This window comes from Ziziphus jujuba, chromosome 8 (genome assembly GCF_031755915.1).
Source record: "Ziziphus jujuba cultivar Dongzao chromosome 8, ASM3175591v1".
NCBI lineage: Eukaryota > Viridiplantae > Streptophyta > Magnoliopsida > Rosales > Rhamnaceae > Ziziphus > Ziziphus jujuba.
In genome coordinates this window covers 26,496,724-26,522,386 of record NC_083386.1, presented here as the reverse complement: position 1 = coordinate 26,522,386, position 25,663 = coordinate 26,496,724, and the positions used below count along the sequence as shown (strand labels likewise).

Sequence of the window (25,663 nt, the reverse complement as noted above, 5' to 3'; positions counted from 1 at the left end):
CATTTGTTGGAATTTCCGGACCATTAGGCACAACTAGGATTGAAACATACCTTCAATAACATCAATACTGCCATTATCATTCTCATTTACTTGTTTAATTAGTCTCTTTTCCATTTGAATCTATTCCCAACATTGACACTTCAGAATGATATCTTTTTTTTAAGTAATAATTCACTCTTAGTCAAATAGTCCTTGTGATCTTCAATCATAAAATTGTGAAAATTTATTATGCTGGAAGTGTACACTGTCACGACTCAGACTAAACTAAACCAACAAAGAAAAATATTCAACAGATTCCAGCAAAGTTGTGGCTTTGCAGTTGGAGTTTTGGCTAGTTTTTCCTTGTTTATTCTAGTGATGGGCAGAGTAGAATTGGGATACCAGTTATGAGCTACACCAGATGTTCAAGATTTTATGTTTGAATGATCGAAGAATGTGTAATAGGTCTGCAGAACTTGAAGAAATATAGGTGATGAAAGAAACACAGGTATATATTCCCATATATTTCATCGTTATTATAATCAGTAGCAACAGTTTGCTTGCCTCTTTAAGATCCATGGAGACATATGCAGCAGCATTCTTTCTTCTTTTTGGGTTTTGGACTTGACTGCCCTTTTGTCTCTTAATGATCAATCTCTATAAAGCCTGTCCCTTTGACTGTTCCTTGCTTCCGTGATCTTTGTTTCAGTTATCTTTTTCATCTCATTTCCAGTTCAGTTCACAATTAGAGGGGATGAAATGCTCTATTGTGAACCTTTATTTTGGACGTTTCTAACCGTTTCTTTGGCCCTTCTGTCATTTGCTGGAATAAGCATCATGAGGACTTGCTCTAGGACTGCTGTCTTTGAACCAAGTTGATCTTGTGGTCCTAATAAAGGCTGGTCAGCCCCAACCCGAGAAGAATGCGGTTTCATAACTAGTTGTTAGAACTAATACTGCAATAACTGGTTCCTTCAGCTAACCTAGCAATGATGTTTTTTCTCTTTGTTTATTGATCTGCAGCAAAGATTATGGCACTCGTTAAGAACGAGCATTTACACTTATGTATCAATCAATGGAGGTATGCTACTCATAATTTCCATCATATTCATGTATCTATCCTAAAGTAATTTAATCCTCTTCTTGTATTTTCTGAAGGCACTTCCCATTTTCATGGACACGATTTTCCCTGCTTGGGCTGCTATTTTAATCTCAGGAATCTTTGTCCTTGCATTTGTGGAGGTAAGGTCAATAGAGGCTATAATGCCTTTAGAATGATGAGTTTCGAAAGACATGACTATATGAATTTTTTGTCAATCATCTTTAGATCATCCCTCAGGCAGTTTGTTCTAGATATGGATTAAGTCTTGGTGCAAAACAATCCGCCTTGGTTCGATTGCTGGCTTTATTCTTCTTTCCACTATCATATCCAATCAGTAAGGTAAGTTCCAGATTGTATTGGATCTGATAGGAACCTTAATGCCCAAAATAAAGCAAATCAAAGAATGGTATTAAAATAAATACTGAGAGACAATTACTGGAATTGAAATACCAGCACTAGAAAATATGTAACAACTTCATAGACTAGAATTCACATGTGCTGCATTGAAGGTGCCTGAAAAACTATAAGCTATTGGACTAAGCCAAGATGCAAAACATGTTATATCAGAGGCATTTTTTCTTGATCTATAACTTTATAGCGAGAAACATTCATTCACAATGTGTTTGCCAATCCTTTGTGCCAGCTGCTGGATTTACATCTTGGGAAAGGACATTTTGCATGTCCAAGATGAGCAGAGCTAAAAACATTGGTGGCTTTGCATGCAAAGAGATTAGCTTCCTCTATAATTAAGAAGTATGCATGTAGAGTGTGTTGCTTATGGCCTTATACACATAAGTAGACATTGATAGTTAGGGAAAGGTGGGGAATTGTCACATCATGAAACCACTATAGATGCTATATATGGCACCCATATCTGAAACCTTTTGCCTCGACATAAATTCCAAGCTTGACATGTATGCTCTCCTTTCTACTTCATTTTCTTACAAGTTACAAAAAATCACTCAATTCTATTTTTAGGCAAATGATGGGTTTAATATTAAGCAAGGGTCACAGTTGTATTCCCATCTACTCAGGTGATCAAAATAATATAATCGGCCCCATTCTGGTAAGCAACTTTGGAATCTAGAACCAGTCTACTGCTAATAAAAAACTCAGTTTTTGCCTATCAGACATGTCTTATATTCTAACACTTCATTTGCTTCAAGCATATAGAGAGAAATGTTCTCTTCATGTAATATTTAGAATCTAGTAGGCCAGCAAAAAAAGAAAAAAAATCTTTTCTGGTGTTTTGTAACCAAAAAGAACACCTATTATTCTTTTACTTTCCAGAATCAGGTTAAGAATTTAATATTCTGTCATCCTGAAGATGAAACCCCCATAAAATATATGACCCTGAAGAGAATGCCAAGTTATGGGAATTCTACTTTCATAAATGGAGATTCTCAGTCATTATAATTTGCATCTAACTTTGCAAAATAAATTTGCAGACAAACATATTATTAACTTGATGCTCAACATTTGCTGATGTTATGTATGTAGATGGAATAATAACAGTATATTGCTTCTATATTCTTCATACTGAACCAGTTCCTGAAGTATCAAAGCCATATGGCTATTGTTGTGAAGTCTAAGGAGGATGTTCAATACTGAAAACTATGCATTAGACGAATATGATATGTTAAAAGTGAATCCTAATCCAATTTTGTATCCAAAAGAAGCAACGGAGAAAGGTATAGATATGCATTTCCAAGCTAAACTTGAGCTAAAAAATTTTGCGTCTATGAAAGTTGACCTTAAAGGGAAGATTAAACTTCAACTCCTATAAACTTTTGGGTCTTAAACTGCACAGGTCTTATTTTCCCACTTGCTGAGAAAGAGCAATTCAGTTTTTCCACAGAAGCATCCCTTTTTAATCAAGGGAAATAGAGATTCAATGTCATGGAGCAAGACAAAAATCCCATCCACAGTATAAAATATGGCAACAAGGAGGAGAAATCATCTCACCTAAATGATTTAGAATCACTTCCAAGTAATTTGGATGAGGAAGTCATTGGTATAACCCAGGAAGATGCTTTGGAGGCCCTACTACAGGTTGAATTTTGCATTTTTCTTTTGTTTATTTTCACTTGCTTCAATCATAGAAAATTAATTTGCTGCTTTTCATTATGACATACATTTATAATTGCTCATGGTCATGATTTGCATGTACATCTAGGGAAAAACAATACTGAAATGCATCTTGGTGATTCTTAATAGAGTATTAAGCGGAAATAATAGTTTATTAGAAAAAGCTAATGCTGGTCAATTCTGTTTTCCCGGAAAAACTGATGCTTACATATTGATGTCCACAATAATGAGCATTGTTAAATGTTGTCTAATTGACACCATTTTCAGTGATTTTGATGTTACTTTTAGTCTTTTTAATTTTTTCTGTCCAGAATAAAAATCAACTCACAGTACCCAAAAAGATTTGCTTCAGGATATCCCAGAAGATCTTCCCGCTCTCATCTCCATTACAGAAATTCTGATCCATCTATTCTCTCTGCACATTCACATACTCCTAAACGTTGTTCACATAGTTTTTCATATATTCAAACACCAAAAAGAAGATCAACTCTCTCTCCTTCTATGGGAAAATCCATAAACAACTCTAAGCCTGCATCTGTAATCACCCCATTCTACAGTGCTCTTGTCTCACATCGAGTATGACTCTACACACTAACTGATAATGTAGCCTTCAAATTGTGTTCTGTCATTTAAACAATCATTTTCATTCACACATATCAAATTATCAACTTTTTTTTTTTTTAATTTTTTTTCTATTTTTGTTCTTGGCAGCTCTCAGGAATGTTATATGAGAAGGTGTAACTGCTAGTATTGCATCAGGGCATTGCTTTAGGACTCTTGTTCTTCAGCCAAAGTTGATCGTGAGGGCCTTGTTAAATCTGGTCAGTTCCAAGACCAGAAAAATGCAGGTTGCTACCTAAAAAGTCCATTGCTTTCTGCAACCACTAGCTTCTTGATTCATTTTATAAGCTTTATGAACCATTGCACTGAACCTTTCATTTTTTCCTTTTATTATTACTATTTATTTATTTATTTATTTTCCAATACTAATCTGCAGCAAAGATTTTCCTCTTGTTAAGAATGAGCACTTGCTTTTATGCACCCTTCTCATGGGCAAGTCACTGTCAATGGAGGTATGCCACTTCATATATTACATTATAAAAATGTTATATTCTTGAGTAAATTGTGTTGAATATTGCATCATTTTAAGGCACTTACAATTTTCCTGGACACAAAAATTCTTCCATCTTGGGCTGCCATTCCTATCTCAGTCACCCTTGTAATGGCATTTGCAGAGATTCGTATTAGGGAATGTGGTTTAATATCTATTCAGTAGCAAGAAGTCAAAATTTTACTATTTAATTAATAACTCTCATTAGAATTTGTTTATTTATTAATTTCTGTCGATCTTTTCTCAAGATGTATGTTCTTGGTATGGACTAAGTATTGGTGCGAAAATGTCTTTCTCGGTCGACCGCTTCTTCTGGTCTTCTTCCCCATATCATATCCCATTGGTAAGGTAAGGTGTCATCATGATAGTAAAGGTTTAAGAAACAATTAGCAAATAGCAAGACAGTGCAAATTACCTAAGGTTTTTATTTTGTGGCAGCTGTTGGATTGGCTGCTTGGAATGAGACACTCTGTGCTAGTAAGACAAGCTGGGCTAAAGACTTTAGTTGATTTGCATGCACATGAGGTTAGCTTCTGATATTTTATTTGCAAGTAGCAATGAATGTGATTTTGCATGTTTGGCACCTGAATTTGTACGTAGTTTTAATGTCCTGAAGGCAGGGAAAGATGGAGTATGGTCGCGTGATGAATCCATGATTATTAAGCGAGCTCTAGGATAGATTTTATGTTTTATAATGGAATAATGTATAGGCATTCAAATTGATATGACGTGAATTTAAATTAGATATTTTTTTAATGTAGAATAATTGATAATTATTACGGTTTTATGTGCTCAGATCATCTCAAATATCCTGTCGCTCATGGTTTTTGTAATAATTTTATGTTTTAATTTTCCGTTCTCGAATTTAATCTTGCAGGTTGCTTCAGATGATCCTGTACATTGAATGGAACAGCCTCCAGCTAGTCTGGCTACTCAAGGCCTCGTAAGACCTGTCTACATTCTGTTATCCCGAAGCATCTGCATGTTTGACCATAAGAACAGTAACATTTATGTAAATCAGGTTGGGGATAATGTAGAAGATAATTTAGAAGAACTTGGATAGAATTAATGATCATAAAAAAATTAAGCAGGATCTTCGGAGAATGGTTCAATCTGGGGAGAGGAATTGGAGCAGGATGAAATCCCCACAAATGTTACTACATTTTACAAGCAAACCTTAGACATAATTTGGGTGCACTATGATATTGGAGTCGTAATTTTTCATGAGGACCCAAACTTATTTGGAGAACGTTTAAGGTATTGAATGAAACAGCAATTTTTCCCCACATTATTTTTGAAATGGAAGACCTCATGAAAGCTCAACCCGACGCCATTGCACATTCAGTGCCTAAAATTTTATCCCATCTGAAAGCTGGTGGGGGAAAGACCACACAAGCTCTTAACTCTCTATGTTGGAGATTAAAGGGTATTCAAGTGGAGGTAACGCGTAGGAGCCCACAAAATATGTAAATTTAATAATGCACTCAGCTTTGACTTTTATTACTTCCAATTATGCAAATTGTCAATGGCAATGCTTTTAGATTGTTATAACCAACTCTGGTTGGTTACCATTTTTTAGCAATCCAATAATATTTCTAGGCACCAAATTGAAAACACAAGATTGAAAAGACAATGCAAGTGACAGGAATCAGACACTAAAGCTCTGATTTTCCAGTTGCAAGCTTGCGGACCTGCAGAAATACACATCAGGAATTTTATAAAAGCATAACATCGAAAGACAAAATATTAACCAGCTCAGGTTGGTTACTAGGAGTCTACCATCTTTAGCAATCCAATAATACTTCTAGGCGCCAAATTGAAAATACGAGAATTGAAAAGACAATGAAAGTGACATGTATCAGACACTAAGGCTCCGATTTTCCAGTTGCAGGCTTGCGGACCTGCAGAGATACACATCATTGAAGAGCTCTGCACAAACAATTACCCCTTGAAAATCAGCATACCCCATCCTTCAAGCTGTGAGCATGCTCACCCTGAAACACTACAAAACGGCTAAATCCCCACTATGAGTCAAATATGCCTAATCCCTGCTGCTGCTCTTTTGTTATTGTCCCGTACTATCTACTCTTAATAACTGTTAATACAATATATATTAATATCGCGCCAAAAATAAATTTTATAATACAAATAAGATGGATAACTGTTAACACAAAAAAAAATTATTAACCTATAGCTAAAAATATAAATTAAATTTATTACCTTATACCGAAATCATAGGTTAACCTCTAGCTAAAAATATAAATTAAATTTATTACCTTATACCGAAATCATAGGCTTGCATACAAATTTCTTTGTAGTCGTCAGGTATATCAGAGAGACAATCTTTCTTTCTTTGTAGTCGTCAGGTATATCAGAGAGACAATCTTTCCCATTTATGAAAATTCTTGCATACCCATTTTCTCCAAAAGTCTCACCACTAGAGTTCTTCACAACCCAGCACAATCAGCCATTGGACACCTTGTAGTCGCACCCATATCCCATAAGGACCATTGCATGATCATCGGTTTCGCCATTTCCCTTCTCTATGGGATCATAAATATCCCTTCCCAGTGGCAGAAAGACTGGGCAAATTCTTGATAGTAATTTAAGAGACATTAATTTGGTGACAAGCCTGTGCTTTTTGAAAAGATGTCATAAATAATTGAAGTATGTTGTTCACTGTACATAAAAGCTAGACCAACATATTTCCCTGGTGAACCAGTAAATAATTATTTTACCACAACAATTTAAGCAAAATAATCTGGAGGGATCAAGCTTATCCCAACTTACATATTTCCTGAAATCACCCGGAGAAAAGCCACAATAACCGCACAAATTATTGGCTTCTCTTGAACAGCTCTAATGAATTCTTTAGCTGAATTGGAATCAGATCTTGATATGCAGTTAGATAATATGGAGTTTGATGAAATGAAGTTTGATGAGTCAAATTTTTACCGCACGAAAACTAAGTGAGCCACGTATTGATTAGAGGGCTAAATGTGAATAGCACATTAAACATCAAATTGATTGTAGTTGGTTTTTTAACTTTATTTATTTTATTTTAGTTTTTTAAATGCTATAAATTAATTTTTTTTATTTTGTTTATTCAGATTTTTGGGCAGTTTCAACTTATGATTCTATAAGCATGGCTCATTACCTGAATACCAAATAAGAAATTAATCTTGCATCCTAAAAGCTTATTGATTTTGATGAGAGAAAGACCAAATACCAATGTAAAGGAAATTCATTATATTATGGCCTCCATTACATGTCCGTAATAGGATAACAATAAAGAAAGAATATCCGTACATTGGCATTAAAACACCTAATGCAATTTTGGCAAATATAATATAATATTTATATAATATAATATTTATATAAATAAATATTATATTATCTTTGGTAAAATTGCACTAGGTGTTTTAACGCCAATGTATAATATTATTTCTCTATTGTTACCCCCCATTGCGAATTTGTAATGAAAAATATAATATAACAAATTTCCTTTACATTGGCATTCATTCTCTTTCAGCAAAATTGATAAGCTATTGGCATGCAAGATTGATTTCTTATTCGATATTCAGTTAATGAGTCATACCTATGAAATCATAAGTTAAAATTGTCCAACAATTTGAAAAAATAAAATAAAAAAATTAACTAATAGTATTTAAAAAAATTAAATTAAATTAAATAAAGTTAGAAAACTACTACAGTCAATTTGATGTTTAATGTGTCATTTACATTTAACTCTCCAATCAGTCAATTTGATATTTAATGTGTCATTTACATTTAACTCTCCAATCAATACTTGACTCACTTAATTTCCTATAGTAAAAATCTAACTCAACAAACTACATCTCATCCAATCCATGTTATCTAACCGCATATCAAGATCTGATTCCATTTCAAGAAGATGAACTCGATGGTGCAGCGTCTATACCAATCTTAAGCATGAAGTAACATTACAATGTCAGGTCGACCAACAGATACTGAAGGAAAAGTAGTAGAAACAGCCAGGAAACATAGTAGAAACCGGCTGAAGCAACGAGATTTTAATGTTCGTGAATTTTGATTCCGTAACAGGCTGAAGGTAAGATAGTATCAGTAGCCATTAGAAGCCAATTGCTTTTCATTTAGTTTCGATCTTATTCTAATTTCAATTGTTGCAGTTTAATTTTACGGAAACAAACAAATAAACAAATCAAAAGCAGAGGCTAAAATTTTGGTTTGGATATGGAACCTTAGTTCTCTCAACTTTATCTTCACATTCACCTTGCTTTTCTCTGAGGACGATCTAGACCTGCAAACAAATTGATTTTAGATAAAGGCTTTATAACAGAATATTACCGTCCACTCTACTACCCTTTCCCTTTGTTCCATGACAACCAATTACTAAATAACAGAAAGCATGACCGTGAATAAGGAGCCATCATAAACAATGCGTCCAAAAATATAGAATGCACTAATAATCTAATGGCACTATAAAGTATAATCCTAAGGCCAACATGTATGTAGAGCAAGCACTGCTTAGCAACCAAATATAAATATATATTCACCAAAAAACCAAATATAAATATATAGTAAAAACCAAACATATACATATATATATATATATATATTTGTTCTAGACCAAATATATATATATATATATACACATGGTTTGAACAACCATTTTTTGTTATTATCTTTAACCTGAAATATGCACGGCACACAGCATACACACTAAACTACACTATATATGTATATATATATATATATATATATATATATTAATGTCACACCCTCACACAATTTACATAAAAAATTAACACATATTTTATAAAGTGACTTATGACTATTTACAGCAGTTATAGCGTATATTGGGGTGAGTGTCTTGCGGCAAGTGTGGTTTGGGAGGGTAAAAAAATAAAAGGAATCAACAGAAAGAAGCGCGCATTTAGAAAAAGAGGGCACAGCTTTTGGGGAGAGAGAGAGAGATAGAGAGAGAGAGAGAGAAAACTTACCTAATAAATAGCCATTTTCATCACCAAATTCACACGAGCGTTACTCTCTATAAAACATACATAAAATCAGGATCAACATTCGTTAAAATAAAAGTAGAAATTGAACACGAAATAATTTTGGAATTTTTAACCCAAAAAAAAAAATCATTTAAAACTACCAATCAGAATATAATAACTAATATCTAATGTTTGTATTTATTTATTCATTTACTTTTTTTTTTTTAAGGATTTTGGAGTACATAAAGTATATTTGAAAAGTACTTTTTTTATTTATTTACTCTTCAGTATATAAATATATAGATTATAATATATAATTTTTGCAGTACATAAATTAGAAATTTTATTTAATTATTTTCTCACCAAAAAAATATGGAGTATAGTTTTTTTCATTGAAGCTCTTGGTCTTCTAAGTTTTTTTCAATTACACGTACGTCTTCTAACAGAACGAAAATAAAATAGAAAATGAAAAAAAGATTTTCCAAAAGAGAGAGAGAGAGAGAGAGAGAGTTTGGAGGAGAGAGAATGACAAACTTACATAGCTTGCTAAATCATCAAAGTCACACCAGCTTTGCTCTTTTGCTTCCATGCTTTTCTAGGAAATAGAAAAAACAAAAACAAAAACAAAACACAAGATTAGCTGTTTGCAACCTGAGTACTTCTATGAACGACTCGTTTGGTTCAGATCTATAGAATATATGTACATAAAATCAAAATCAAAATATACAGCTGAGTAAGAAAAAGCTTGAATCACAAATACTGCAACACGAACTATTTGGAGAACTTAGAGTGCGAAAACATGAAGAGATGAAGTTTTCCACACAGAGAGAGAGAGAGAGAGAGAGAGAGATTGATTTCAAAAGCTAGACAGAGACATAGTATGATAGGAAATGAAAAAAAAATAAGAAGAAGAAGACCAGGATCTTTAAAAACAAGTTTCAAGCCTGAATATTACGTAAAATCTCTGGAAAATGTAGCCTGCCGGATTTTTTGTTTCCTTTTGTTTTCCCGGTTTGCCTTTGAAGTTGAGAGGAAATTGCAAGAAAGAAAGAGGGGGAGCGAGTGAAGTACGCACAAAGTTTAAAGGGGCAGACGGCAGAGGGCAGAGGCAGTAGAGAGAGGAGAAAGAAAGAGAGGACCATTAATGTTGTCCCTCGGTGATTGGCCATAGGTTATATGTACGGGCTTGAGGCTCTCTCTTTTCATTTTTTTGGTGAACATTCAGGCTCTGTTATATTGGTTTGAAATGATGCTTTGCTTTTTTGGTAAAATGTTTGAAAGTGATGCTTAACTGCTTTTTCCATGCCTATATTACTTTCCCAGACAATTAATGACTTTGTTTCATTAAGATAATTTTCCTTAAATATTCTAGTCTGTTTTTATTATTGATTAATGTTACTTTCTATGTAATAATATTATGTGGCTGATCTTTGTCAAAGTTGCAATTAAAATATTAATACTTTAGTGGAACTTAATACATGAAGCCGAGAATTACGACTTTCGTGGAAGTTAAAATCCAACGTCCTATATGCTCTGATTGATTGGTTACTCGGCAAAAAAGTCATACAAATTATTATTTATTATTATTATTATTATTATTATTTTTTGTTTTATACAAATTAATCTTTAAAGATCCCAAAATGTTAATACATATTTTATGATATTCACCAACCATTCTTTAATTACTTGTAAACAATCAATGCATTTTCTTAGAGTTTTACCAAAAGCAATAAATAAATAAATAAAAATAAGCAAATAAACAAACCTGCCAGTAGTAATTGATTGAAAAAAAAGAAAGAAAAAAACTGTCAGTAGTCAATATATTGATCTCTATTCCCTTAGTAGGTAGCTAATTAGTCGTACCATGTTAAGTAATTGATGTTTAATGCGACCCCATCGACGCAAAACTATAATTATTGTACATATTAACCAAAATAATCGTTTGACACGTTATCACCCTATGTTTGACACGTTAATTTCTCAATTAGGCCAATTTTTTATTTTTATTTTTTAAAATAAAGAAAAATATTGCTGAAAAGATCCAAAATGTTAACTTGATTAAATCTATTTTATCCTTTTAACTTTAATCTTTGTTTATGATTAAAAAAAAAAACTTTATTTTTATTTTTCCAGAAAATGAGTTTGAGGATAACTGGAAGTGATCGACCCAGAAATGTGGAAAAAGGGAAAAACATTCACATATCGCAATACTAATCGTGTACTGGAAATATTTAATTAATTGAGAATTTTGTATTTTGGTTTTTTTTTTTTTTTTTTTTTTTCGTCTTTTTCATACTCCTACACATGTAAAGCTATAACTGGTAGAAATAAGAATGAATGGGAAACGGGGTCATATCTTCATTGATAGCAGGAGGATCATTTTATAATTTTATTACAATAAGTAAGACTCCCTTTAGCCTTTGGCCAGTGTATATATATATATATATATATATATAGTATTATTGATTTTAATTAATTAAACTTAATTTTTATATTTCATTAAAATGTTGGTCCAAATTTACGGTGGGCAATGTAAAACATGAAGAAAATTTGTGAAGCTTCATTTTGCAAGACACCAAGTTATATATATATATATATATATATATATAACCTTTACCACATAACAATGAGTGCAGTTTTTAATTTTATCAAAAAAAAAAAAAGTGTAGTTTTTAATTAGACATACTAATTTCTTTTCTCTCAATCGGATTTTCAGTTGACTTTTATTTATATTTTCAAAAAATATATTAACGGTTCTTCTTTGTTTTGAAAATTTTAAAAAAGAAACCATATCATGAGCTTTGTTTTGAATAGACCCTTACCCCTTTTTTTTTTTTTTTTTTTGGTTCTAGTAAATACCTTTTCTGGTGAATTGGTAATTGTATTTTCCCATATCTTTGTCTATGTAATATATATATATATATATATATATATATATATATAAAATCTAGTGGCTTTTACCTTGGTCTTGTTAAATATATTAATGGTTTAGTGATTTTTAGAAAAAGAAAAAAGTTATAATTTATTATTTTGCCCCCACGTTTAAAAGTGTATATGGTTTCAATAAAAGTTAATAATGCAATATAATTAAATCTCTTTAATTCTCCCCTCATTTATTTTCTACCATAAAGGAAAAGTAAGTATTAGCATTTATTTGGGCTTGGACTTTTTCTTTATAATTTTTGAGATTTTTTTAAAAAAACTTTTAGGCTTTTTGAATTTTAAATTAGAGATAATAGCGTAAAATTAAATATATATATATATATATATATATATATATATATATATATATATATATATATATATAAGTTTTTATTATTTATACTCTAATCAGTTTGACGTGGATCAATTTTATTGTATTTTCAATTCAGAAATCGAATCAAATCCAATCAATAGTCAGTTTTTAAATTCCAAAATTAATCCAATTAGATTACACTAAAATAACCAATCCAAACAAATTGGATTGGATAATTTCATTGGTTGGTCTATTTTTATGCACGCTCCTAACATCTATTAAGTAATTATCCTCTCTTGTAACCATTTATTAAGCAACTGCATCTCTTATTCAAAGTCCTCTTCACTAAATATTTTTCTTTTCAAAAGACCTATTTTTAATCATTTGTACGTATAACATTCAAATTTTCAATTTTTTTCAAAACTTTTCTTCTACTTTTTTTTTTTTTGGGCAATATTCTCCAACTAATATTCAAAAAAATAAATAAATAAATATATATATATACATATGCTTTGTCACCTAAAAACTATAACAAAAAACTTACACACATTTGTTATAAAAAAGTACTGTCCAATAATCTTTGAAGATATTTATTTGAGCTAATTATATTTCTTTTGAATCTTAAATTGTATTTTTTTTCCATCTTGTAAACTTAAACTATTATTATAATCACATTCATTATGAATAATGTTATAAGCACCATCTAATCAATCAAATTATCTACCAAATGTGTACGTATTATTATTTTATTGGTTTATAGGTTTATATATATATATATATGTATAGAAAATCAAATGCTAGATATTAATAATAAAATACATATTAAAAAAAAAACACTTACAATTCTTTTTTTTTTCTTGTTATTTCTTTCCTATTTTTGAAAAGTATTATTTCTTTGTTAAACACCTTTTAAAAAAAAAAAATTGAATTCGCTGAGTTCATAAAATATATTGTTTTGACATAATTCAAAGTACTATATTACAATTTTTTTTTTGGTTGTATTTAAATTATATAATTTAATAATGTTCTTATATTTTTAATTATTTTCTTCAAATTCAAACAAAAAATTGGCATTTTATTTTTACATACAGTTGCTCCCACTGTCTAGAAATCTAATCTCATATTTTCCTTTTCAAGGCTTAAGGATTTTTTCCCACCCATGTCTTCTATTTTTTTATTTTTTATTTTTATTTTTTTACCAAACCCTAAAAAGTCTTTTTTATTATTATTTTTGTAACTCATGTCTTTTATTATTATAAATTAAGTCATTTTCATTTTTTTCAATGGTAATTTCTTAACTGATGTATTTTCTTTTATAGTAATCATGATCTCTCCCCTTTAAACCGGTTTATATAGAGAGTAATGCTAAATTTATTAACCAAATAGTATACATTGATATGGTAGTATACAAAATGATGGATAAAATATTGATGCCCTATAATTATGGAAAGAAAAATTAATGATATAATATAAACTCTGCCAACAAATAACTCCAAAGGAAGGATACAGAATCAAAACAGTGTCACAGGCCAATACACATAATCTCATGTTACATTTACGGCCCAAAAAAATTACAAATAAAAGAATAAACTAAACGAGAGATCATTTTATATGTAGTCCAATCACCTTTACAAGCCAATTTGTCAAATTCAATACCATAATCAAGTTTCAATCTTCTAGAATCTAATATTATAAATAAAAACTTATTAAAAAACAGCAATTTTGTTTCTCTTGGATACATTGAAGACACCAGCAGAAAAGAAAAGAACCACCATATGAAAAAAAGATGTAAAAATTCCAATAGAGAAAACAGTGTAAACAATAGCCTACTTATGTTTGGATAGAAACTGAATTACCTTGTATCTTATAATGGTAGATAGCATTTCTGAAAATACTCACTTCATAACGACCATCCCAGTATTCTTGCAGTTTAGCTTCCTTAAATGAAAATAGCAACTTCAAAACGAATAAAAAAAATAAATAACGGTAAGCACCAACAAAATGGAGGGGGCTTATTATGCATTTTAAGGACTACTGCACTACTTCAAGTTTTACTCTATCCTGTTAAGCTAGAACTTGGTGCATTTAAGAATAGATTGCGCCTATTATTGTAAAGGGAAAAGCTTCCCTCCAAATAAATTGTTCCTGGTTGCACAAATTTGCTATAAGAAGAGGAATCACCTGTGCTATTGTTAAAGTGTTAGTAGAAAGTTTCCTAAACACGCAAGTGTTGGTAAAATTCTGCTTTGGTGGTTACTATCTAGGTCTTAACTTTCAAGTTTGCTGGGTCTAATGCCTATAATCTGGTAGTTTCTAAAGTGGATTCACCACTAATTATATCTCAGTCAGTAGGCTCCTAATGCTAATCACCCCTTAGTAACTGCCAACAACTCGTGAGCAAGGATTTGAAAACTTATCAATACAGTTAAGAAATGAAAGAAAGATTCATGCTAATAATATAGACCATCTTCCAGATTTCTATGCAATAAAAGGGGGGGGAGCTTATTTATTTACACGACTCCCGCAGATTTTACCATTATGCAAGATCAGGAACGAAACCCATATCATGGAAAAAGAAATAAGAGGAATCTTACCCGAAGAGGGAAAAAAAAAAAGAAAAAAAAAAAAAAAGAACAATATTAGAGGTAAAGAAAAAGCTGAAACACATAAGCGTACATTTGATATGTATGAAGAGTAAAATTGACAAAATTCCTCAATTACCAAGTTTCCAAGTAGTTTATAGTATTTTAATAACGATCTATTTCACTTCGAATGACTCATGGTGTGGCTGCATGTCCAAATGTCTTACTTGTCTTTTCATTTCTAGATTTGGAAAGAGCAATTACAGCAATAATTCTTCAGTTGGACAGATAGAAGTAACTATCTTAATGCCAGCTCTATTTTGGTTAGGAGGTAAGGCGACTAAATGGAAGGAGATTGCAAGTAATAAAAGACAAATATGAAAGACAAATTTCAGATTACCTATTTTCCTTAGGAGCACACAAAAGACTGCAATGGTAAATGCATTTGACATATAATGGCTGGCATCTCAGTCCACCACGAGCCATGAAGTGCATCTGGACAACTGAAAAGATATTAAGGTGATTAACAATTCAGGGTCAAATTCCTGCGAACAGTTCCAGCGAACAGAGACTTTGAACTTACCTCTTGTAGTTCCGCCTATATACTTTCTCATGAAATAATGTTATGATTTCCATCTCAACTTCTGGGTGCTTTAGCTTCAAATGCTTATGCGCAAATTCAGCCGAAGGGAAAAGTTCCTCACAACCATGGGCAACACAACCATACATCCATCCATATGTTTCATCATATGTTTTGCAAACACATTTATACCTATATGAATCTTCAATGGCTGCCACATCTAGCTTCCCCTTTGGTTTCCCCTTCTGTTTCCCCTTCAGTTTCCCCTTCAGTTTCCCCTTCAGCTTTAGTTTCCATCGATTCACAGGACCAATCAACCTTTTAGACCAAAATAAAACAAGTTTATCTTTCCACTCATCCCCAGACTCACTGCTTTCTCCATGATCTTTACCATCTGGCCTCACATGCCTAAAACCTTCAGGTTCATCACTTTCAATCATGCCATAATAATCTACACCATGGACACGCCAAAGATATGTGAGAAGTGTGTCCAGAAGTTGAGCTCCATATAGGACCCTCTCAGTTTTCAAACATTTGACAACAAGAACTTGAAACGTAGATTCACGATTAAATTCTCTATAGCACTTAATATTGCACAAAACGTTGTCTTTAATCCCTTTCTCAGTGTCAAGTTTTCGTACAAGGGCACTAGCTAGCCCAATATCAGAGTGTATTCGTGTAGGCAAACAAGTGACAGGGTGGGCCTTTGGCGCAGCTGAAGATTCATGCTTCCTTCTTTCTCCAGCACCATTCACTGCTCCAATGCTAGAATAGAATGTGGTGGCACGAGGACTCCTACATTACAAAAATGTGATATTTACAACAGTTCAAATTTGATGGAAAGAATGACAGAGATGAAGGAAAGAAAGATCATACAAGTCAGATATTCCTCTTGATATATCAGATAAAAAATTCCTTGCAATCATCTGAGCATGTAATTTTCTCCTGTAAAAATCATATACCAAATAAATTACAGATTATAGATCAATTAAAATTCTCAAACGACTTTATTCATATTTTAGCACTAAAAAAGCAAGTGAGATAAACCCACCCTGCCCTCACTTTCTCCCTTATCTCTATTTAAGACCATATTAAAGTGGTAATAATAATAATAATAATAATAGTCATCATCAATATTCAAACAATAGATCTCACCTTAGAAAGTCTTCAAGTAAATTTGTAGGATGATATTTCTCTTTGAACCTTCATCAGCATATAAGTCAAAGTCAAAGTTAGAAAGAAAACCGAAAGGGGGAAAGAAGAATACATATGGACATGATAAACCAAGCGCAAAACAACAAGATAAACATAACCAGAAAGTGTACCACTGCTCATCCTTATGAGCTTCGAAAAAATCAAGCTCCTGAGACCCTGATCCTGACTTTTGGTACCTATAAGACCATTTGCATTATAATATCAGTAAAATAACCATTCATCCAAGCAAAGCCCCTCTGCCGCCCCCCCCCCAAAACCCCAACCCACAACACACACAAAAATGCTCATGCACCTAAACAGTATATTAGCCAAACATAGAAACGAAAGACTTAAAGCACAAATAAACTTAAAGAGTCCACCATTTTAAATTCATAACTTCCAATAACATATTAAACTTCTTTTTCTGCAAACCTAAAAGAAAACAAGATGTGTAATGGAGATCATCCAAATCTTCGCTCACATCGATTAAGATAAATAGATGATATATCACATATAGTATGTTCCAAAAAAAAGGTAAATATCCTCTATTTCTTCCATATACCATCGCAATGATGGCAATTATATTTACTTTTACAAACAACCAAAAGACAAGAAGACATAAAAGCTAACCTTTGTGCACTCCCTTCAGTGGATGAATCAGCCTTACCGCCAAGGTTTAATTCCAACTCTGCCAACAAATAACTCCAAAGGAAGGACATTGAATCAAAACAGTGTCACAGGCCAATACACATAATCTCATGTTACATTTACAGCCCAATAAAATTACAAATAAAAGAATAAACTAAACGAGAGTTCATTTTATATGCAGTCCAATCACCTTTACAAGCCAATTTGTCAAATTCAATAATATAATGAAGTTTCAATCTTCTAGGATCTAATATTATAAATAAAACTGATCAAGAAACAGCAATTTTGTTTCTCTTGGATACATTGAAGACACCAATAAGATGCAGAAAAGAAAAGAACAACTATATGAAAAAAGGATGTAGAAATTCCAATAGAGAAAACAGTGTAAACAATAGCCTAATTATGTTTGGATAGAAACTGAATTACCTTGTATCTTATAATGGTAGATAGCATTTCTGAAAATACTCACTTCATAACGACCATCCCAGTATTCTTGCACTTCAGCTTCCTTAAAAACTGTTTCATCTCCACACAGTGTTTCCAATGTCAAATAGAACACCACACCATCTTGAATTTGTGAATTAGCTCTGACAATTTCCTTAAGCGTTATATTTGCACCCTGAAAGACAGAAACGGAATTTCCATTGCAACTAAGAACTGCCTATTTTCAAATATAACAACACAAAATTTGTATGTAATCAATTACCTACCATCGTTTCGTTATGCTTTTCAATGGCAACCCTTGCAGCATTTTGAACGCGTTCACCATCGACTGAACATGGCCTGATGCCACCGAATATCATGGAAGTTGGATCACAGAACGAAATGAAACCCTATAGTTTAGAGATATTACATAAACTATATTATATGCCAGCAAAATATAAAAGCAAAAACAGAAACCAGAAAAATAAAAGAGAAAGAGAGAGAAGAGACAAGATTTCATTAATACAAACAGATTAAAGCACACATAGTAAAAGAAAAGAAAAAAAATAATACCTCAGATCCGCCCACAATCTCGTCATAATATTTGTCATATTTACCATGATGCAAATCAGCCCGACATGGCCCCGACATCTCTTTGGACGAGGACGACACTTCCCATTCCTCCACTTCAGGATATCGAATGCATGATTTGGGCGTGCGGAATAGATTGCATCCATATGGTTTTGGTTCAGGTTTCGGTTTATCAGGTTTCTTCTCAGCATTTTGAACGCATGTTTCGGTGAGTGATGGATATGGTTTCGGTTTCGGTTTCGGTTTATCAAGTTTCTTCTCATCATTTTGAACGCATGTTGTTTCAGTGAGGGGTTTCGGTTTTGGTTTATCAAGTTTCTTTCCCCCCCCCTAGTCGCCACTTTAGATGCCACTGGAATCGATCGGAAACTGGATAAGGTTCCGGTTTCGGAATGACAGCCTAACAAAAACAGAAACCACGAGAGAAAGCAAAAACAGAAACCAGAAAAATATATAAATAAATAACACATGAGAAAAAGAGAGACAGAAACATTCATGAATACAAAGAGATTATAAGCAAGCACGCACACAAATCACACAACAACAGCTACCCAACCCCACCCCACTCTCTAATATAATATGATTGATTATTAGTCTGAATAGTGAATATATATAATATGATAGGGAAAAATAATAATAATAATAATAATACCTTGGATCTTTGATGATACTTCACGTATGCGAGATAATACTCTTCACGACTGCTGAAATCGGCAAGACGTGGTCTCTTCAGTTCCTCCGGTTCTGTGCTGCTTTCGCTAGGTGAAGATGGTTGTTGGGGAATGACAACCTATTGTTGACAGAAATTGCCAACAAAATATAAAAGCAAAAACAGAAACCAGAAAAAATTAATAATAATAATAATAATAATAATATATACATGTATATAAAATATGATAGGGAAAAAAATAATAATACCTCGTTTCCTTTGATATATAACTCGTAAAACTTGTTCAAATGAGACACATATAAGATGTCTTCCTTCTTTTCTTCCGCTTCTGCACTGCTTTCGCTAGGCAACGCATGTATCTCCTCAAAACTTCTCACACCAGCCAGGATTTTCTTCTCTTCCTCCTGTTCTGCACTGCTTTCGCCAGGCGACGCAGGGGTGGATATAGATGCTTTCATGGCTGTCCGCCAATGGGAGACGAGTTTTATGAGGGTTTTGGGTTTTGGGAAGCTTGGGAATTAGAAGACGGAGAGCCTTTTGCCCTAATAAATAGGCGGCCGTTCAATTGGAATGGAATCAGGCGTGACTCACTCCGTGACTCCTCTAAACACAATGGAATTTGGGATTTGGGACTGGGTTTTGAGAAATTTATTAGGAATTAGGAGGACGTAGCGCCTTCTGAGCTACTGGAATGGAATCGATGGTGTGACCGACTCCTTCCTCTGAACAAAATGGTATTGGGCCTTCGACCTGGCTATATATACGTTTGGGATTGATGGCTTGAAGTTCCAAATTTGCCCTTTTCTATGGTTACATATCCAAAAAAAATTGATTTTTTTTTTTTTTTTAACCATATGTAATTTACCTTTCCAATCTAAATATTTTCACTAAGCCAAAGAGACTGTCAGTAATTGAGAAGGAAAAAATTGAAAAATCAAAGAGTTTTTAAGTAACTTTATGGTTAAATAAAAATAATGTGTAAAAAGAGATGTTGGGTGTGTATAAAGAACCACCTTGAATTTTATTCAATCTCCATCCATCTAAGGCCCAAAGGAAACTTATCCAACCTTCCCATTTATTATTGGATCTTTTTTATTTATTTATTATTATTATTATCATTGTTTTGATAAAGTTATTATTGGAAATTTGTATAAATAACAGTACCAAGGAAGCTCCGCATAATTATGCTCACGGGTTTTTTTGAAAACTAAGAAAAATTACCTACTAAAAATGTAAGATATCATAAATACCTTCCTTTTTTTGTTTTTTTTAAATAGAAAGGGAAAGGAAAGTAAAATAACATTTAAGATTGTTAGGCCACGTTTTAGTGTAAAGAATGATAATTCCTAATAACGTAAAAGTATCTATTTATGTGAATAAAAAAATAAAAAAGGAATAATCATTCCTATTAATTATATGTTTGGTAACCATGTTAAATTATAATTAGATTTAGTGGGTGTATTCAATTTAGAGTTTAATGTATTTAAAATGAGTTATAGAAAAGATTTAACGGATTGTAATGGAATTTTATAGATTTCATAAAGAATTTATAATCTAAAAGTAGCAATCTTGAATTTTTATTTTTTTAATTTATAATCTAAAAATAGTAGTCTTTTTTAAATTTTTTTCTCCAAAAATTTTCAAATTTGGTAAAAATTAATTAAAAAATTAATTTTATGTTTATTTATGTATTTTTGCTATATGATAATCTATTTTAATTCAAATTTATCAAAATATGATAAAAATATTTTTGAAATTTATCCATATTATAATCTAAATGTAGCAATCTTGAATTTTTTTTAAAAGAATAATTATTCCTTCCAAGGGGTTTATTTATTTTATTTGAATGCCTATATCTTTGCTATTATGTATATTATATATTTTTATATAATTTTTCTAACATTCAAAACCAAATAACCCTTATCTTACCCTCCTAATTCGATTGTAAACTAACATCCCAATCATAGGGGACAAGCATCCTTAAAGAAGCAAGTGGGATAATTCAACCTGAGTTGCAATAGAAACTACCCACCATTTGTCACCGTCATCATTGAGGTTTTCTTGTTTCAAAAGGGAAAATTACAAAAGGTTCAGTCTATTGGATGAGTTCCAGTGGCATTTCATCTTTCAAGCCAATAGATTTCTAATCATCTTCTTTAACTATAAACCCCTCCTCCAGTGGGTCCTATATGGATAAGATTGGGTTTACTAACTTAACCCAATAGTTCAAGTAGTGTGTTCTAGATATGGACCAACTTTTGGAACAAAACTGTAACACCCCGTACCAAAAAAAAATATATACATGATTAAACAAGTTTGATCAAATTGACTAAGTTTGACCAAGTGAATAATATATGGGTTCAAGTTGACTTTTTCAATAGCCAATATTTTTGGTTTGACTGAGATACCATTATGTAGATCTCGTCGATACGAGTTCATAGACTGGCGGCACACCAAATTCTGAGTTACGGATAAAAAGTTATGGTTCTGAGAAGTTTTAAGCATAAGTTTTAAATCAGTGTCTAAGCCAATCCCCAGTTTTTGTCTGTTAGTGATTTAGGCTCTATATAAGCCTCGATAAGTGTGCCAAACAGGAAGAAAAGCCCAAAAATACCCATTTCCTCTCCAAAACCCGAGAAAAACACTTCAGACCCACGGGCCTGAACCGACTGTTTTTACCTCCAACCGGGTTTACGCTGTTTGACCCATCTCCGACCACCATCTTGCTACACGCGCTGGCCAGAGAGGAGCAGGGGACAGAGACGAGCTCAGCCACAAAATTTCATGGCCACCGGTCTCCGAACGCGCCCAGATCGGGCCGGAGAATCCAGACGGCCGGAAAATTTCTCTCTCCTCTTTTCTTGTGTTTTCCGGCCAACCCAGCTCGACTCATACCTCTATCCCACCATTTTCGACCCCTCTAAGTCCATTTTCATGGTTAGATTGCCCAAAATCCCCATCATTTGAGAGATCTCTCAAGTTCAAGTTCGGTCGAACGTTTACGTCAATTTTTCGGTCATCGAAGGAGTCACCGGACCAAGGTAAGACCACTGGTGAACTTCTTGTCTCTTGGGCTTTCCGTTGACTTATAATTTGTGAATTTTGGAGGTCATTTGATAATTTTTCTATTTTTGGGGTTATTTGGCTAATTTTCAGAGACATTGGGACTGTGTTTGGACGATTGTGGTTAAATTGGTTAGAATTGAAGTCAGATTAGTGAAATTGGATAATATTAGAACCTAAATAGGGGTTCAATTTCGAAATATTAAGCTTCGAGTGAGAATCCCCAATTTTGGGTACCGGGTCCCAAGGACACGCGGTATAATTGGACTGTCCGGTGTCCAATTTATGCAATTTTGTGGTACTGTAAATTATTTTGAGACATTTGGATTATACAAGTGTCTCTGGTTTAGTTGTTTGGAGCCTGAGGAATATTTTATTTTATTACAGGCACTCGAGTTGAGCCTGGAGGAAATCCTGTAGAGGAGCAGGCATGAGCATCTACAGTACTATGAGTGGTTATATTATTTTTAAATGTTTTGGGCATATAGTATAATATATATATGTGGTTTAAATATTTTACGTATATATCATTTGATTGAAATGTTGTTTTATGCATAAATAAATATTTGCTTTCACATATATGTGTTATCATTTTATATGACTTTTGATAATATTTTAAGTGATTTTCAATTTTAATGGGTCCATAAATGGACTTGTGGTATTTAAATATCTTGGGAATTAAATTGAGATTTTAAATCATTTTGGAAACTATTTAGTTTGAGAAACCAGATTGAAAATCATATGATTTTAAGTATGATCAAATATTTTATAATTTTTTGTGCTTAAAATTGGTTATTGGTGAATATATTTCACTGTGGTATTTTTGGTTTTCGTATGAAATGATGTTTTGAGATTTTGAAGTATTTAATTAAGCGGTGGAAGTTTAAATGTTAAATTATGATTTATGATACAGTATCGTTTGGAAAAGTATATATATAATCTTACAAGATCGTTTCATGTATACTGTATTGGTTATTTTTAAATTGATGTACCATGTAATGCCAATACCTTGTATCAATATTATATTATATTATATTACCGTGCACTGGGTTTACCACGGACTGTGAGGTCGGGTTTATCTGACGGTTTATTATTATTACCACAGTGTCGTAAGGTTGGTATCATCCAACGGTTTATTATTGCCACGGACCGTGAGGTTGGGTACGTCCCGACGGTTATTTATTATTTCCACGACATTGTTCATATATTGAGGGTTATGAGGTGAATGTATCCCACAGTTTGTATATTAGTACATCGTATGGTACATTGTATATGTTTGTATATATTGTTGATTTACAGATATTGTGGTGATTTCTGCATTTTTATATTTATTTGGTGGAACTGTAATTATTATAGTTTATGCTCAGATGTTTATATCTGGATTTGAAATATTTCATAATATTACAATGATCGTTCATTCATACTTTTGAGCATCGATTTTTATGATATTAATTAGGGTACAAGTTTGGGTTTTGTGAAATGATTTTTAAACGGGAAACTTTTCAACGAGTGGAATGAGAGATCTTGAGACAAAGATTTTTCAGAAATAAATCATTACTTTTCCATTATACTATGCCACTCATTGAGATTCTTTATCTCATGTTTTATTGTTTTAAATTCGATCCCCTAGGCCCAGGCAGCTAGTAGCAATCTACCTCGCGTATAGCTTATCGTTTGTTTCCTTCCACTGCAACAGCCGTATTTATCTTTTCTTCGCCTATTGTTATCTTCTGGACTTATTTATTACTTATTTGTACTCATAGACTTTGTTGACACTCTTAGAATGCTCTGATTTTAATTATGGGACTCAGTAGAGACCATGGTACTCATATGTGTAGTTATGGCCTATAGTACAGTAGGCCGGTTATGGACTTATTTATATATATATATATATATTGAGGTTTAACGTTAATACTGCTGTTTGATTATCTACGTTTTAAGGTGAGGTTCCATTGGATATTTTTTAGGGATTCTCTAATGGGACTTTCCTAGATGGGATCACCCGGGAGGTCCTAGGGAGGGTTCTCGGGGCGGGTCCTGTCAAAACTATATGCATTGGTTCGATTGCTGGCATTGCTTTTCTTTCCTGTGTCATATCCAATCAGTAAGGTAATTTCCAATATTGGATTTGATCAGAACTTTAATGCTCAAAATAAAACAAAGAATGGCATTAAAATAAATCCTAAGAGACAATTACTGGTATTGAAATACTAGATGCACTTTGTAAATATGTATCAACTTCATAGACATGTACTGCATTGAAAGCGTTTTCATGAACAATTATAAGTTATTGGGACCAAGCCAAGATGCAAAAAAATTTATAAGATAGGCATTACTCCTTGTGGCTTTGCATGCAAATGAGGTTAACTTCCTCTATTCATTAACAAGTATACATGTGGAAAGTGTTGTTTAGCCTTATATGCAGAAGTATACATTGATAGGCAAGAAAAGGTGGAGAATTGTCACATTATGAAACAGCTATCATCGCTGGTGCAATGGATTGAACACAGAAAACTGCTAAAGATCTATAACACCTGTATCCAAAACCTTTTACCTCGATATGAATTCCAAGCTCAACATGTATGTTATTTCATTGGACTTCATTCTTATAAATTGATAAGCTTTTAGGCCCCAAGTCTGAGAAAAACCATTCAATTCTATCCTTAGGCAAAGGATGGGTTTAATTAATAATGAGCAAAGATCATAGTCATTTTCCTATTTACTGTGGCGGTCAAAAGAATATAATCGGCCTCATCCTAGTAACCAACTTTTAATCTAGAACTAGTCTACTGCTTGTTTTTCATTATTCAATTAAAAACTTAGTGTTTACCAATCACATATTTCTTATTATTCTACGTATGCTTCAAGAAGATAGCGAGAAATGTTCTCTTCATATGGTATACAGTGTCTAATAGACCACTACAAAACTTTTCTCTGGTCTTTGTACCTATTTTTTCCTTTTCTAAATTAGGTTAAGAATTTAATCTTCTGCCACCTGGAAGATGAAATCCCAGTAATATATATGACCCTGAGAAGAATGCCAAGGTATGAGAATTCGTTATTTACTATATATCTAGCTTTGCAAATTAATTTCTGAAATTTTTTTGTACAAAGTAATTTATTAATTTCATTTACGATACTTCTTGATGTTATTTTTCTGTAGATAGAATAGGAAATTTATATTACTTCTATAATCTTCAGTACCAGGGTTTATGATAATTGGCCATTGTATGATATATTGAACCACTTCTTGAAGGGTCAAAGCCATATGGCCATTGTTGTGAAGTCTAAGGAGGATTTTCCAAACACTGAAATCAATGTGGTAGACAAATCTGACATGCTCAAAATGAGTCCTAATCCAAAGGAAGCAGGGATCCCACATCGGTTAGAAAGATGA

General features: G+C 32.6%; 2 protein-coding genes and 1 long non-coding RNA gene across 9 annotated transcripts; 1 reads left to right on the top strand and 2 right to left on the bottom strand.

The window, feature by feature from the left end:
* Positions 1-1,054: 1,054 nt before the first annotated feature.
* Positions 1,055-25,663, top strand: LOC107414736 (DUF21 domain-containing protein At5g52790). Its single transcript, XM_048470843.2, is given in 15 exon segments — positions 1,055-1,060; positions 1,138-1,221; positions 1,307-1,420; positions 3,929-3,961; positions 3,963-4,017; positions 4,172-4,242; positions 4,320-4,422; positions 4,529-4,570; positions 4,573-4,628; positions 4,719-4,805; positions 24,708-24,789; positions 24,792-24,858; positions 24,950-25,025; positions 25,238-25,311; positions 25,474-25,663. Coding segments are annotated over 15 exon segments (1,140 nt in total).
* LOC107414752 (uncharacterized) lies at positions 5,748-10,510 on the bottom strand. 6 transcript variants are annotated; one of them, XR_007239541.2, is made up of 5 exons: positions 10,236-10,503; positions 9,819-9,875; positions 9,284-9,330; positions 6,060-8,580; positions 5,748-5,971 (listed from the first exon to the last, which is right to left on the bottom strand). It is a non-coding gene; the product is annotated as an uncharacterized LOC107414752 (long non-coding RNA). The 6 variants fall into 6 exon arrangements; XR_007239543.2 differs by having other exon boundaries at positions 5,791-6,912; positions 7,071-8,580; positions 10,236-10,510; XR_007239544.2 differs by having other exon boundaries at positions 5,791-6,209; positions 6,557-8,580.
* LOC107414735 (serrate RNA effector molecule) lies at positions 13,976-19,936 on the bottom strand. Of its 2 annotated transcripts, none has more exons than XM_025072172.3 (12): positions 19,452-19,936; positions 19,186-19,323; positions 18,516-18,933; positions 18,230-18,352; positions 17,946-18,138; positions 17,502-17,559; positions 17,003-17,068; positions 16,833-16,880; positions 16,554-16,622; positions 15,681-16,472; positions 15,498-15,600; positions 13,976-14,453 (listed from the first exon to the last, which is right to left on the bottom strand). In XM_025072172.3, the coding sequence occupies exons 3-11, from the start codon at positions 18,591-18,593 to the stop codon at positions 15,507-15,509; spliced, it is 1,521 nt and encodes a 506-aa protein (XP_024927940.3). In that variant the 5' UTR covers positions 18,594-18,933; positions 19,186-19,323; positions 19,452-19,936; the 3' UTR covers positions 13,976-14,453; positions 15,498-15,506. The 2 variants fall into 2 exon arrangements, with proteins under 2 accessions (XP_024927940.3, XP_015878395.3); XM_016022909.4 differs by having other exon boundaries at positions 13,976-14,471; positions 19,452-19,935.

Coding starts and splice junctions, on each gene's coding strand:
- LOC107414735 (XM_025072172.3), bottom strand. CDS start 18,593: ATGTCGGGGCCATGTCGGGCTGATTTGCATCATGGTAAATATGACAAA. Junction 18,139..18,229: donor AAAAGCATAACGAAACGATG/GTAGGTAATTGA, acceptor TCTGTCTTTCAG/GGTGCAAATATAACGCTTAA. Junction 15,601..15,680: donor TATAGGCGGAACTACAAGAG/GTAAGTTCAAAG, acceptor ATATCTTTTCAG/TTGTCCAGATGCACTTCATG.